At 43.6% G+C, this 15,889-nt stretch overlaps 1 protein-coding gene across 1 annotated transcript in view; it reads left to right on the top strand.

The window, feature by feature from the left end:
* Positions 1-15,889, top strand: part of mapk8ip1b (mitogen-activated protein kinase 8 interacting protein 1b) — a 33,222-nt gene that overhangs the window by 14,243 nt on the left and 3,090 nt on the right. Inside the window, exons 3-11 of the mRNA XM_062393004.1 lie at positions 1,477-1,734; positions 7,206-7,287; positions 8,828-9,946; positions 11,770-11,845; positions 13,293-13,474; positions 13,674-13,777; positions 14,455-14,571; positions 15,171-15,241; positions 15,522-15,620. Of these exons, the coding sequence (XP_062248988.1) occupies positions 1,477-1,734; positions 7,206-7,287; positions 8,828-9,946; positions 11,770-11,845; positions 13,293-13,474; positions 13,674-13,777; positions 14,455-14,571; positions 15,171-15,241; positions 15,522-15,620 (2,108 nt within the window). The remainder of the gene's footprint in view (positions 1-1,476; positions 1,735-7,205; positions 7,288-8,827; positions 9,947-11,769; positions 11,846-13,292; positions 13,475-13,673; positions 13,778-14,454; positions 14,572-15,170; positions 15,242-15,521; positions 15,621-15,889) is intronic.

The raw sequence follows: 15,889 nt of genomic DNA, 5'->3' as shown, positions 1-15,889 counted from the left end.
AGGTATTGTCTCAGTAAGATAAAAGACTGATATAATAACATAATAGAGATCATGTGAAAATAAATGTGTGTAATTAATTGAGTCTGTGATTTTTTCTGTTGGGTTTTTGGAAAAGCTGCTTGTTCACAGTTTCGCATTTTGCTTCATCAGGAAATGACTTTTTTAGCAAATTTGCTCAAATTATTCAAATCTTTGCAAACTCTTAACAGGAAGTAAAAGCCTCTTAACGTGTCTGATGAGAGAATCTCAAGACTTGTTGGGCTTAAGAAGTCAAAGTGACTCCAGTGGAGTGTTAAATGTGACATCCTGGATGTGTGTGTTCACACCGGGGCAGCAGATCACGACTAATGTGTTGTGTACATGGACATTTTTTTGGGGGAAGTTTGTGAATGTGCAGCAAAGAGGGAGCTAAAGACAGTAATAAGCTTAACTGTGACTCAGTGTGTGTTTCTCGTCTGTGTGTGTGTGTGTGTCTGTGTGTCTCTGTGTTGTGTGTGGCTGCGGTGATGGTGAGTAAAGCAGACTGTTGCACTGGCCCACTGGCCTCTGACTTACTGTCTCTCCTGTCACTGGGGTTCATGTCAGTGTTGAGGTGAAGTTCATTCACAGAAAGCTTCTCTGACATTCGGACATTTAATCCAAATGTGGCAGATCTTTACCAACAAAAGAAAAATGTTTTAATTTATTCAGACTAAGATCATGTCACAGATTTGTAAAAATAGTATAAATCCAGTATAGTAAATATCCAGGATGTGTACTTTTACTTAAAATCAAATACAAGATAGATAAATATAGATTATCATCCTCTATTTTCTATATATTATTCTCAAATGTGGGGATTTGCAATGTTATTTCTTCTTACTGGTGGAAAATCCTCGTTGACTCTTATCCTTGATGAATCCACATGTGTCCTGTGGCAGCTGCAGGGATCCTCTCAGTGGCTCCCCATCTGTCAACAAGGCTCGGTTCACACAGAACTATCTCTGGCTGGAAATAACCAGAAACACGTTAATAAACACATATAGGATTGACACAGCTTTACATATTTCCTCTCTCAACCTGGAAAAAACAGCAAACCTCTGCTGCAGGTCCTGTGTTTGGTGTTTGTACGTCGTTAACAGGCTCGATTGCTTCTCTAGATAATAAACCCTGATCATAGAGGCCTGAATGGGAGAAACCCTGGGACCCTGAACCGATCGGACCACGTCCACGCTCTCATGTACCGTCGGGGGGGGGACATGTTGTCATGTGGAGAGGCTCCTCTCCGACTCGGCTTTAAGCTGCTCAGTGTCGGCAGCGACAGTGTTACAGCCTGTAGAGACAGAGCTGCTTCTAATTGGCCGGCTCAGTCTCCTCATCCCTTCCACATCACATCCACTCTCTCTCTATCCCTCTCTCTCTCTCTCTCTCTCTCTTCCTCTCCCTCTCTCTCTCTCACCGCCTCGACTGACGGAGAGTCTCCTCCAATCCCTGCAGGGCCATGTGAGGCGAGGAACCAATCACACGTCGGTGAGGGCAGAGCTAGGCGCCGTCGGCCACCTCCAGGCAGAGATGCTTCATTTGGAACTCATAGACGGTGCTGAGGGCTTCCTCGGCGATCAGGAGACATTGAAGGCGTCCGCCATCGCCCCCCCGCCGGCCACCAAGGACCCTGCAGCATCTGTGACCATGGACACCTACCGGCCCAAGAGACCTACGACCCTTAACCTCTTCCCAATCGTGCCACGCACACAGGTAAAGCCTCAATTGATCTTATACACACACACACACATGCACACACACACAAACACACACACACACAGATGAAAATTGATCGACATCCAGTGGGAGTGGAGTGGAATGTTTCACTGAATGGAGATTTAACTCACAAAATATGAGATTTACAAACGGGGGATCGTGATTGGACGACCTGCGTGACATCACCACCGGATTTATCACCAGTCCTCCTCTGACAGGATTTGTTTACTGGACCGAACAATAGCCTCAGTTGTCACGACAAATCGGTGCCTCTCTCTGTGTGTGTTCCAGTGCTGCCCCAGCTTGTGACTCTCTGTGTGTGTGTGTGTGTGTGTGTGTGTGTGTGTTTGTTTGTGTTGTGTGTGTGTCTGTGTGTGTGTGTGTGTGGAGGACATTTTGTCTTCATTTTATCTTGAAAGATTCGTTCAAGCTTAATACAATAAGGTCTTGGTAAACTTTATGCAGAAAGCACAGTGTCAGTGAGGGTCCTCATAAGTATAGACACACTCATACCTGCACTGTCACGCACCGCCTCACCCAAACACACATGCTCATGCTTGTGGGTGTTGATGACGCAACAGTGTGTGTGATTCTAAGTGTTATTATTTTGAAATGAACGACGCACATTTAACATCTGGATCAGCAGGATGACACCGTTTGTCTGGATCATTAATCCAATAAATCTGTTTGATAATGTGAGAACACTTTTTCTAAGGTTTGTTTAGATTAAGTGTTGTTGTTGTTCAGGTTAAAATGACACAATGAAGTTTAAGACTAGAGAACGATTGTGGTCACGTCTCAAAAACCAGTGTCGTCCACAGACAAGTGGAAACAGTCTGAAGATTTAGTCACCTGACTTCCTCATTAAGGGCTTTGACACCTGGCCCCCTGGTGGCTGGCGGCAGTATAGGTCATGAACCCAGCCTTCTACATCACATAGAAAAATCACCTATTGATTTTTCTGGTAAGTTTGGTTTCGATTGGTTATTTGAAGATATAAAAGCGGAGTGAAGGATCCTGATTGGCCGCTGAGACTGAATTGCGATTTGTCGAGCTTGCGTATCGATGAAACCTCAACACCATGTCGTCCATCTTTATAAACAGTCGATGGTTCAAACTAAATATATTTCACTAAATGACAAACCTCTATAGAATCATTACGGCTTCTATCAGATGTTATCTTTGCGTCCACCATTGATGGGATTCCCTCAACAAAGTGCAGCACAGCAACAGACGTGAGCCGCCAGTTAATTAGGTGAAGGATTATTAACACCCCCGACATTAGCATTCCTCTGCTGTCACGCCTCAAGAGGGAAGATCGATCGTCCCTCTCAGCGTCGTCTCTGTCTCGACTCTAGAGGACAGTCTCTGTCTCTTCAGCTGGCAGGATGTCTTGTTGTCTGTCCGGTGTTTGGTTCTGGATCCAGAAGGTTTATCGTGACATGTTCGGTCTCAACAGCTGCTGCATTGATGAGAGTGAGAAACGTCTTTGAAGCTGCAGAGTCATTGAAGGGAGTTAAATTATAAACTCAAGTGAAATGAATTATATCTTCGTTTCCTGCTGATTTATACGATTCTATATCTGAGAACATGTTTTATTTCATACAAGCCAGGTTCAACAGGAATGTAAGTAGTAATGTAATGTATATAGTAATATATAGGATAGTGACTCAATACACATACACACACACACACATATTCACCCTCCCCCACAATGCACCCTGTCAACATGATCAACGCATGCAGCACTATACGTGTCTCTGCTTATGAGGTGGAAACGAGCCCACTGTACTCGCTGCGGTGCCTTTCTTCTGTGTGTGTGTGCGTGTGTGTGTGCGTGTTAAAGCTGTCAGAACTAGAAAGCATAAAGGAAATAATTGCTTCGAAACATTTGTTCTCAGAGAGTCTTCCATTCTCCTGCATGGCACCTTTTTAGCTCTCCACACAGACACACACACAAACACACAATATCTTTACATTATTTCATTTGGCTGACGCTTTTGTCCAAAGCGACTTACAATTAGTACACTCAACAATCATGAGGGGCCATTTTGGGGTTCAGTATTTTGCCAAGGACACTTCGGCATGCAGATGGGAGAGAGTGGGGTTTGAACCGGCAACCTTCTTGTTGAAGAACCACCACTCTAACCACTAGGCCACACCGCCCCATATCTCATTGTTATTTGAGTGAAATCTTCCTGAAATTGACCTTTGGATGAACCTTTAAGACGTGAAGCAACACAATTTAATTTACATACAATCGACCAGCAGCAGATCTGGGATCATTTTGTATTTGCAGAAGTTTAAATGTTCGTAGTATTAATTTGACCGTTTTTTGCATTTGTGATCTTTCAATAATTAGTTTCAAAGTTTCAGCTACGACTAAAACGCTTTGGTTTAGAATTATGTCAATCATATCTGTTCTGTTTCCGAGTTTGACACATAAAAATAAGGTTTTATGTTCTTATGATGATATTCGAGTAGATTTAGTTCTAATCCTGAAATGCACAAATTACCAAAGTGATTTGTGCTTGACTTGTTTTCCCTGCACAACAACACTCGAGACGCTGCTGCAGCTTTACGAGCTCTAACAAAGCCGACGGTGAAGACTGCAGGTTAAGTCCGGAGGTGCGTGGGTTGAGATGAGCTGCTCGAGAGCTGATGACAGTTTAACTCAGGGCGAGAACTACAAAGAGCAGAAACGGGACAACACACTGGCTGACTGTTTCCAGGTCAGTGGATCAGCGGAGATGCAGAACGTGCAGTTAGCTCTGCATCGTTTGAATATGAATCAAGGTTAAGAGGAGTGACGCTTTATTTTTAGATGCAACTATTTGCCAGGAGCCAGCGTCTGAGCCAGAGAATTTAAAAGATGAGACAGTAGATATTCTCTACACCTGTTTTTAAAGAGAATATAACTGATCTGTGGTCAGGCGGCTCGTCTTATTTCTCAGATCGTCTCAGCTGAAGTAGAATGATTCCACAGACATTTATCTCAGGGAGGATTCCTAATCTGAGTCTAATCTCTCATCTGGCTGCAGCCTGCTCCTTATGTTCAAGTGTGTGTTTGTGTGCGTGTGTGGGACACAATACACCCTTAAGTCATACAAAAATAATGGAAGGGGGTTTAAATATCTGCTTCAATCTTTCACTGACTGAAGGATAAAAACATCCCATAATAACTAAATGCATCATAAATATGGGAAGGTTATGACACAAATGGACTTTCTGGTTCAAACATCAACAAGTTGCCAAATTGTGTGATTCAGTCTTTTCTTGTTCTTGCCTCATGTTCCCAGATCTAAATTATTACTTTGTGTTGTCATTATTTGCCAGAATTACACACACACACACCAATTTGTAATCTGATAAACTCCTGGAGGTAATCCACATGAAGGAAGGCATCTCAAACCCCTGGACTAACTGCACCACACAGACTTTCTGTTACTTTTAAAGGAAGTGATATGTTTCTTATTTATTATGCTGCCAAATATGGTTTCTCCCTCCCGATCCTTTGAACACGATGATATCTCAAGAATGATAAAGGTCAAAGGTCAAGGCCACGGTGGTCTCACAAAGTACGTTGATGTTTTTTCTTGAAAGGGATCATCTTAAAAGGTCACGTGTCCTAGCATTGGATTTTATATGAAAAGGAGAATGTTAACACAGAAACTGCACTGGCTGGGGGAGTCATTGTTTTTGTCATTCATGTGTGTTTGCGTGTGTCTGTGTGTGTCTGTGTGTGTATGTGTGTGTGTGTCTCTGTGAGGCCTACAGCCAAATATGGATGTGTAGTTGAAATAGTCATGAGTTATCAGTCAATCCCACTACATCTTAGTCACACACACACACACACACACACACACACACACATACACACACTGAGTCACTAGCCTCTCTTTCGCTCTTCATACTGGTTCTGCTGTCTCCCACCATCATTGCTGGCGTTACCGTGGCAACAGCTCTGTCTTCACCTGGACTGTAATGTGAGTCATGCAGTGGGCGGACGGGGGGGGGGACACACACACACACACACACACACAATCTTATTCTGGACAACGTGTCGTCTTCACAGGAGTTTCCAGTTCTCCTTGCATCTGTTAAACTTCTTTGCTGAACCATGTGTTTCTCTGAGGTTCACTTTAACTTTAACTTTCTAGTTGAAGTTAAAGTTTTGATCATGTGATGCATGATGAAGGGGGAACGAGGCTAGAGACAAATGTTACTGGTTGAACTTTTCAAGTCTCCTCCTCCTCTGACTGGGTGTGGTCAGGAGTGGGCGTGACCTCCCCTGATGATCACTCCCTCTCACACTGATCGTACTCTTCTACAACTCTGATCAAGTGAAGGAAAGCCAATCCAAGGTTTTTATTGTGTTTTTTCTTTATTTTCTATATTTCTAAAAATCTGAATGAAAGTCAGACAGTTTTGTGAACTTGAATTTTTTAAATGAGACGTGAAATGAAGTAAAAGAAGTTTGTATAGTAGTTTCCAGAGAAGGATCTTCCCCGACAACTTCCCAAAACAGCAAAGAGACTGTGAGTGTGTGTGTGTATGTGTGTGTTAGTGTGTGCCTGGAGTGTGTGTGTGTGTGTTTCCCAGTCGCTTGGGTAAAAGGTCTAGTTCCCCTTTAAATGCACACCACGGAACACGGACAAAAGAATCCCTGCTCATTCAAATGAATGAAAGCTTTGTGTGTGTTTGTGTGTGTGTGTGTGTGTGTGTGTGTGTGTGTGTGTGTGTGTGTGTGTGTGTGTGTGTGTGTGTGTGTGTGTGTGTGTGTGTGTGTGTGTGTGTGTGTGTGTGTGTGTGTGTGTGTGTGTGTGTGTGTGTGTGTGTGTGTGTGTGTGTGTGTGTGTGTGTGTGTGTGTGTGTGTGTGTGTGTGTGTGTGTGTGTGTGTGTTTGTTTGTTTGTTTGTTTGTTTGTTTGTTTGTTTGTTTGTTTGTTTGTTTGTTTGTTTGTTTGTTTGTTTGTTTGTTTGTTTGTTTGTTTGTTTGTTTGTTTGTTTGTTTGTTTGTTTGTTTGTTTGTTTGTGTGTGTGTGTGTGTGTGTGTGTGTGTGTGTGTGTGTGTGTGTGTGTGTGTGTGTGTGTGTGTGTGTGTGTGTGTGTGTGTGTGTGTGTGTGTGTGTGTGTGTGTGTGTGTGTGTGTGTGTGTGTGTGTGTGTGTGTGTGTGTGTGTGTGTGTGTGTGTGTGTGTGTGTGTGTGTGTGTGTGTGTGTGTGTGTGCATGTGCGTGTGCGTGTGTGTAAACTGACAGACAGAGACAGGAAGAGAGAGACCGGGACAAAAAGTTGTGTACATTGAGCGTCAGGATCCAGAACTCACTGACCAAACCTCCCTCTCCTCTCTGTCTCTCTTTTCCTCTCTTTACTCCGTCTGTTTTCCTTTCCCACGACTCCCTTCTTCTCCTCCTCCTCCTCCTCCTCCTCCACCTCCTCCTCTCTTTCTTCCTCTGCATCTCCACAGGACACGCTAAACAACAACTCCTTCGGGAAGAAGTACACTTGGCAGGAGAAGGTCTCCGGCTCGTCGTCGCCTCTGAAACCAGGTGAGTTTTCCCTTCTCTCTCTCCACAGAACTCATGTGTCAGTCGAGTTGTCAGTTATTTATTTTTATTGACACCTGAGATGTGCGCAGATATTATTATTATAGACATTATTCATCCTAGTGCTACCAACACAGCAGCTGAACGTGTGCATGTGATTTGCATTGATTCTGGCAGGACGTCTGTGTCTCTGATCCCCAGGGGACAGTGTTAAAGCTTGGATTAGCTATGCTGGGCTAAGTGTAGCTAGCTGAGGCAATGGTATATTGTGTGCGTGTGTGTGGGGGTGTGTGTGTGTGTGTGTGTCTGTGTGTGTGTTATCCAGCTCGGGGCTTAGCCAGCCGGGAGCTGTCGTGGCTCATTGTATCAGCTCTTTTCAGAGAGGCATGTGGGGGGGGGGACCAACCAAACTCACTGCTAACGACTCAACGCTGCAGGAAAAAGTGATAAATTTTAAATAAAACACCCAAAAAATTAAATCAACTTCCCCCGTGCTTCATTCAAGTCGTGGTGGTAGAAAGCAGAATGGGAATATTCACAGAATCCACTCTGCAACCAAATGTTGATCCAAATTTTACTTAATTAATTGACTTAATAAAGTCAATTCAAATGTATTAAATTATAAGATTGAATTAATATGTCATTAGAGGAAGTAGAGAGGTTATCCAACTATGCAAGTCGCTCCAGCTAAGAACATAAATATATGAAGACCAAGACAATAACAATAAATACAAATAAAACAAATTAAAGGTTGAGTAAATGAGTAAAGTAATAAAATATTTGTAAAAAAACATACATGTGCATTATTATACAATATATAAAAAGAAGCGTTATGTAACTTAAAATTTTATTGTTTCAAAGGCTCCTTATCTGGACATTCATCTAATTCAGAGGAGCCATAAATTGAAGCTCTCCACCAGACTGTTGTGAAACCAATTTAAATAATGAACTGTTGCTATTCACATGCAGATTATCACCTGACATCACACAGACCCACAGACAAAGGAGAGCAGAGGCTTCCTTTACCATAGTACAAACTAAAAGTGCAGTGTCTTAATATCGTTATTGTGGAATGTCAAAGTATTTTTCCAAATTTCACACTTAAATTTCAAACTAGCCATTCTGCTCCATAAATTCCAGAAATAATAAAACATCCAGAACTCACAGGTCGTTTTGTTTTCCTGTATTTTCTGACGTCATCCTCCCCAAGTGAATACATCATGCCTGGATTACCCGGCACCGGATTATGACATAACGCTTCCATCACCTTCTCTTGGCTGCGCCCTGAATTTGATGAGTAATGAGGATTTAGCTGCGTAATCCTCACTTCTGTTACCTAATCATCTTCCTGTTTGTGCTTTGCTTTATCCCTGTGCATTCGCTGCCATGCCGGCCTTCGCGTCTGCTCCTGCATTTGCCTGTCGGTCATGTCTGCGTGCCTGCATCATGTATGCTTACTCCGTGTGCGTGTCTGGCCTCTGTGTGTGCCTGTGTGTTTGTGCGGCCGTGTGCGTGTTGTTGTCTGCGCCCGCCCCCTCTCTAGGTGAGCTCACCCCCCCGCACGAGCACAGCTGTCTGAGCGACGAGGACAAGGTGCAGGGCGGCGGAGCACAGACCAAAGACCGGGGGACCTCCACCGACGGGCCCTGCAGACACGGCTCCACCACGGCCGCGGTGACCCGCTCCAAGCTGCAGGAGAAGCCACCGGCTCCCCCGCCACCGCAGAACTACACACCGGCTCCCCTGTATCCTGCAGGGAAGGTCGATGGAAGTGGGAACCACCGGGAGAGGATCCGCTACCACACGGAGGTTCACGTGGAGCCCACAGAGGAGATCTATCTGACTCCTGTGCAGCGTTCTGACGAATCTCTAGAACCCCCGACCGCTCAGGACCGGCCTTATCTCTCCCAGCAGACCGAGCAGGGCCGTATGTCCATCAGCTCCGACACTGAGGGCCCGCCTCCCTACCAGCCCCTCCCAGATCGGACAAACCCCTCCATCTACGAGGAGGACGAGGTCTACGTCCCCCCCCCCTCGTATGCGTCCTGTGTAGAGTCCCTCATCACGCCGCCCAGCATGGCTCTCTCAGCTCGCTCCTCCCTCGCCCTGGACCTCAGCTTGAAGGGGGCAGGGACGGGGGCCGGGGCTGTGCTGAGAGCAGGGTCCTCTGTGGAATATGTGGACGCCACGGATGAAAGCTACTGTGGAGAGGACGAGGATGTGGACAGGATAATAATGGACGGAAGAATGAGGAAGTGCGTAGGAAAAGGCGGCGGCGGCGGCAGATCTGCCCCCCCAAGGACTTCCATGAGCTCGGAGGCCAGCGGCCTTTCGTATGACTCAGTCAAATACACGCTGGTGGTGGATGAGCACGCTCAGCTGGAGCTGGTCAGTCTCCGTCAGTGCTACCAAGGCTACAGTGACGACAGTGACACGGCCACCATCTACGACAACTGCGTCTCCTCGCCCTACGAGTCGGCCATCGGCGAGGAGTACGAGGAGGACGAGGAGGACGAGGAGGACGAGGAGGACGGGGCTCAGATGGGAGGAGTCAGGAGAGAGGCCACCGCTCGTCTCTCTGAAGACTCCACACCTGAGGCCGACCTGCACTTCTCCAAGAAGTTCCTCAATGTCTTCATGAACGGACGCTCCAGCTCCTCCAGTAAGTTCTTTACATTAGTGGTTGATGGGTTGTTCTTTGTGTTAAGGCTGTTTAACTTTAACTCTAACACTAAGGGTATAGTTTAAATGAAATATTCCTAAATTGAGATTGTCACATATGTTTTATCATGTGTTGTCTTCTGCTGGAATTGAATAATAATGTAACACAATGAATTATTCCAAGACAACAAAAGCTTTTAGTGAGATTGATCGAATGCAAAGCAGCAGAATACACGACACTGCATCCAACGTAATAATTAACATAAATTCTTTGATTTCTAACCATAATTATGAAACAATAAAAAAGGCCGAGCGAGGGAAAGAGAGAGAGAGCATAGTTTGTCAGCTTGAACAAGAGAATAATGTATTTTTACGAAGAGATGGTGTGATACATCATTTTAGAAGATTCCTCAGTCATCCAGGTCATAGACTTGATTTCATTATCAGAATACAAATCTGCAGTTCCCACGAAACGATGTGTGAAACAGACACATCGGCAGAGCAGCCGGCTGCTCTGTGCACGTCCCTGTGAACACACACTCACTCAGCACTGAGTCCTGTCTGGGTGAATTGGCAGCTTGGTGGAAAAGGATTAAAGTGACGCGGCTGATGATGAGTCCAGAGATTCTCAGGAGCTGGAACAGACCTGTACAGCTCAGACCTTCATCCACATGACTGGACACTGGGACTAGGTCGGATTGAGGTTTGAATTTGTAAAATGGTACAAATTTAAGGTTAAAATCATGATTAAAAGTCTACAGAGCAATAATGTACTCTTACTGAGAGATGAAGTTGGGAGGTATGTTCTAAAGATGAATATTAACTCGTTTCAGAATGTGATTTAATTGAAAGTTGCACTAATTGAGGTTGTGTCTCCCGGCTCAGCTTGAATGCCTCTGCCTTGTTAATATCATTATCAGCAGAGTGACAGCAGCGGGTTCAGAGCACAAACCCAGCTGGACATTAAAATGACCGGCGGGGGGGCAGGGACGCTAGGCCAAAAAACATTTAGCAGTGTCATGGATTTGCCTCCTTGTGACGTCCAGATTTATCACATTAACAAACAATTTCTGAGCCTTTTTCTTGGCATTAAAACGCGGCTTTGTAGAAATATTAACACAGAAACTGAAGAAACTAAATATATTATGTTTTTTTTCTATATTGTTTCTAAACTTAATCTGCTGAAGTTTTATTGGCCACAGTTTTTTGCACAGGCCCACACATTTTGGAACTCGTCAACAAAAAACCACATCAAAGACAAAACAAACTTTTCAAAGGCACAATTTGCCTCCAACTACATTTCTTGTGTCTTGACTAATGGCCGACCACTACAGCAAATCAAAGATGAAGATTGGTTGAATATCAAGGTGAAATTGCAGAGATCAAAAGATTTTGTAGTCCGAACATGGCATTACCCATAATGCAACTGAACCACAGTTTCACGGTGTTTATAAAGAGAGGATTCATTTAAGAGACACAGAGGGATTTGTGTGTAATGTATATGTGGTCATTTCCTCTAATGGTCCTCTAATGTTGTCCACTTGGACGCCGTCTAGGTTTTTACAGACTCATTAGAAACACGTCTCCGGGGGGGAAAGTAAATAGAAATACACGAAGCTGAGCTGTGACACGCTTATTAAAGTGTGTTTCATAGAAAGTAGAGAATCCATGCGAGCGCCGGAATAAACACCATGTGCCTCGGTTGTGTTTTCTGTTTGTTGAATAACTTTTGTCGCAGTTTGACGCTGTCGTTCGTCTTCAGAAACTGTTTGTTCTCTCTTTATATCATTTCCCTCGTGTTGTTCTTTTTCTTTGGCGTTGAAGGTGCAGAGTCCTTCGGTTTATACTCATGTGTCATAAACGGCGAGGAGAAGGACCAGAGCCACAGAGCCGTGTACAGGTGAGGAAGAGCTCCCCCATCATCACCATCATCATCATCATCATCATCATCCTTAAGTGCACGCTAAATCACATAACATGACTCCTCCAGGCTATGCTTGCACAGTGTGAGGTAGAACAAGTTAAGCAAATATCCTTTTTCATATGATACTTATTCAAAGAAACAAGACCAAAACACAGCTCATGGTTATTTAGAGACAACGTGTTGATAAAACACCACAGAGGTTTTAAATAAATAGTTTAGATTATGTCTCCAGGGTCATAGAGGACGAACTTAATACTCAACCAACTTTAAACATGTCCTTCCACTGCAAACTAAAAGCTCTGAGTCACTCGCTCGGCTCGTTCTCTTCTTGCATGTCGCAGCTTTGAGTTCATCTCAAAATGATTTCACACATAAGCACAGAGATTTTGGCTTTGATTCAAAGACAGTTGATCCCCAGCCATTTGAGCAAAGTGAGCAAAACCTTCCCCATAACCGACAAGAATCATATCAAAACGAGGTTCTCATTAGGTTGCTCATCTCCAATCTTTTGTTTTGTGTTTTTAAAATTGGTTTTGAAGCAGGAAACACAAACTTGCTCTATTCTTCCACAGTAACAGACGAACTCCAGCTGTCAGAACAGACTTACAGATGTTGTTCGATAACCTCGGGGCGGCAGACACATGCACAGTGGAGGAGGGGAGGAGCCTCCACTGAGCAGTCATGTGAACGGCAGCATCTCAGTGCATGAACAGATCATGTGATGAGGCTGGATGTTATCAATGCATGGCTGAAAGCGGGGGTGGGGGGGGGTGGTGGTTACAGTTGGCCTTTGACAACGTGGGCCTCTATCTTTGCATAGTAGACTGGACATACCAGAATGATCTGGATCTTGCTCATTTGATCAGGGTGCAGAGTCGTGATAGTTTTTAAAACACAAATCTTTCACATGGAGGCGGCAGTAGTGTTCATTGCATTTAGGCTCCACCACCAGGGGGCGATCAAGAGGAATTGTCTTCACTTATGTGAGCCGTTATGTCCATCTTCATACAGTTTATGGCTTCTCTTATGTCTTTTACTGCAGCAGCGAGCTATTCTCTCGGTCACGTGATGGTTTCAGGTCATATGAAGAGTCTTTTGACTTTCCTGTATTGAATCCATTAGTTTGTTTCGTTGTTCAGTCAAATACAGACTCAGACACAAATGAAGAGAAAGGACAATTATTATTATCACAGTGTCTGAAGATTTTTGAGTATAGTTTAGTTCCTTTAAAACTTGGTTGCTGTTGAAATCAAAAGTGAATTAAAGCTTATTACAGTTTTGTGATCAACTCATAAATCGGTCAGGGAGATTTTCGAGCTGATTATTACTTTGAAAATGAACCAGACATCCCGGCGGACAGAACCTGAGAGACGTTATTGCGTCCCTGCAGTTCCGGCTGCATAACTTAATTTGTCCTCCACAGATTTGTCCCTCGCCACGATGACGAGTTGGAGCTGGAGGTGGACGACCCGCTGCTGGTGGAGGTCCAGGCGGAGGATTACTGGTACGAGGGCTACAACATGCGAACTGGTGCCCGTGGGATCTTCCCGGCCTACTATGCTACAGAAGTGACCAAGGACACGGAGAGCTTCAAAGGAACCGAAGGTAACGACACCGAAAGAGTTTGGATAATTTACAGTTGAACTAAAAACAACTAGACAACAAGTATCTGGAACCTGAGTTTTTTTCCGTAAAGTTCTCTTGAAAATTAACTCTGGATTTTATTATTTGAATAAATTATTCAAATCATTTTGTTATGTTGTGTTTTGACTTATTCTATCATTTAAATCTGCTTCCTGTGCAGTGAAGAGCAGTGAGTGGATGGACAGATACCGGCTGAAGTTCCTGGGCTCGGTCCAAGTCCCCTACCACAAAGGAAATGATGTTCTGTGCGCCGCTATGCAGAAGGTACCAGACTGATAAATGTGTTTATTTGCATATTTTAGATTTTAAATCATAGACAACTATAGCAGAGTCGCTTCATGCAGCCGTTGTACCTTAACCTGAGAACTTTAAAAGTCATCGTGATGGGAGGACGGTGCTTTTTCTCTGTGTCCTGAATGTGTGTTCTTGCTCTATGTTCCTTTTAGAGGGGACAGGATCTCAAACTGAGTGAAGTCAGTTGACCGGATGGGTTGACTATGCAGAATTGATATAGATCTGTTAAAGAGTCATTAAAAAGAGGGACCATGAGTTAATATAACAAACAAAAAAACGTCATTACCACTTGGCCTGCAGAGGTCGCTGTTGCCCAGGAAAGGTTACACAGTGTTGCTTTAAATGGGGAGAAATGCCATCTGATCATTTGCCCCAGAAAACTCAGGTAAAAGACATGTGACATAATGTGAAAGATATTAAATGAGTCAGAGGCTCTCCTGATTGTAATGTTTCCCTTTTGACTCTTCTTAACAATTTCTATCTGAGTGTGTGACGTGTCCATTTAAATAAAAAGACACAATCACATGCATACATCAACATATCTCCATTATATAATTTATTCCATTATATATAAATGAAAAAAGTCTCTTTAACAATGTTTTTAGCCGTCAATGTTTGAGGGTTGATCTTCTCAATGTGTTTCTCAGATTGCCACCAACAGAAGGATGACAGTGAAGTACAACCCACCGTCCTCCTGCATCCTGGAGATCAGCGTGAAAGGCGTCAAACTCGCAGTTCAGGAGGATTATTACGCTTGTGACCGAGTAAGACACTTTTTCAATGAGTCGTTTCTTTGGGGTTTAAGGCAAAGTTAATTGAAAACGATTGTGGCATATCGCCCCCATGTGGCTGTTAGTGGACAGTACAGACATTTCATAATCACTGAATAGTTTTTCTTCACTTTATTGATTCAACAGTGATCCTCTAAACTTAAAAAAATGCTTAAATATGATTTGATAACCTGTTTTTAAAAGTTATAAATATTAATACAACTTATTTCCTAGTGAGCATCTTTTCCTGATGTATTGCTCTTCACACTATCCAAAATTATATTATAGGTTAACTGTAGTCGTTTCCACTAGTTTTGGTTATCACAAACTTGACCACAATTAATATTGTTAATAAATATAATGGAGTACTTACTGACAGGAGCCACTTTACATATTAATAACCTTCTGCCAGTAACTCATCCATCATTCAATGAAATCAATCATGTTATATTTCTATAGCCCACATTCAACGATCACAATTTCTCTCATTGGGCTTTAAAGGGAGCCTGTATATGATCAATCGATTTTTCAAAATCATTGTTCACCTTAATTATCTCTATTATTCATTTTTTTTTTCTGTGTTGTTTTCCCAGAGTAATGAGTGCAGCCACTTCTTCCAGTTAAAGAACGTCTCCTTCTGCGGCTTTCACCCCAAAAACAGCAAGTGAGTAGAGCGCCTGAAGCAAAGTGTTCGGTCACAGGGTTGAAACAAGTCAAAACCCAAACCCAGAAAATATAGACTGGACTGAAAAATGTTATGTCCTCAGCCTTTCACCACAAGGTGGTGCTTAAAAGCAACCAATCTACCTGACGTCAATCACAGACCTCAGCTGGTTATCACTCCCAGGACTTAATGATGTAGGAAGGAATGAGATGATGATGCTGAATGTGTTGATTCTACTTCTGTGTAGCTCCTTCATGGTTTTCCTTCGAACCCTCCGCAGGTATTTCGGATTCATCACGAAACATCCGGCAGACCAGAGATTCGCCTGCCACGTGTTTGTGTCTGAGAACTCCACGAAGCCCCTGGCGGAGTCAGTGGGGTGAGTCGCTTTATGGATATCCAGTCTGGGAGGTTTATAACCTACAGGCGGCCAAGAACATTACCTGGAAGATGATCCTATAAAGATTATTAAATCTTGCTGCAGGAAAACAATCGTTATAAAGTTTAGAGTCTGATCCAGCTGCATGCTTCAAAACATACATTGCATTTACAATTCAAATTCAGAGGGTCAGAGAACACATGCGTCACACTATGTAGTTAACAGCAGTTTGAGGCAAAGCAGCAACACAACAAACCCACAAGCGAACC

The sequence above is a fragment of the Platichthys flesus genome, chromosome 1, assembly GCF_949316205.1.
Source record: "Platichthys flesus chromosome 1, fPlaFle2.1, whole genome shotgun sequence".
NCBI classification, from domain to species: domain Eukaryota; kingdom Metazoa; phylum Chordata; class Actinopteri; order Pleuronectiformes; family Pleuronectidae; genus Platichthys; species Platichthys flesus.
The sequence above is the reverse complement of the archived record's forward strand: the minus strand, read 5'-3'. Positions and strand labels throughout refer to the sequence as shown.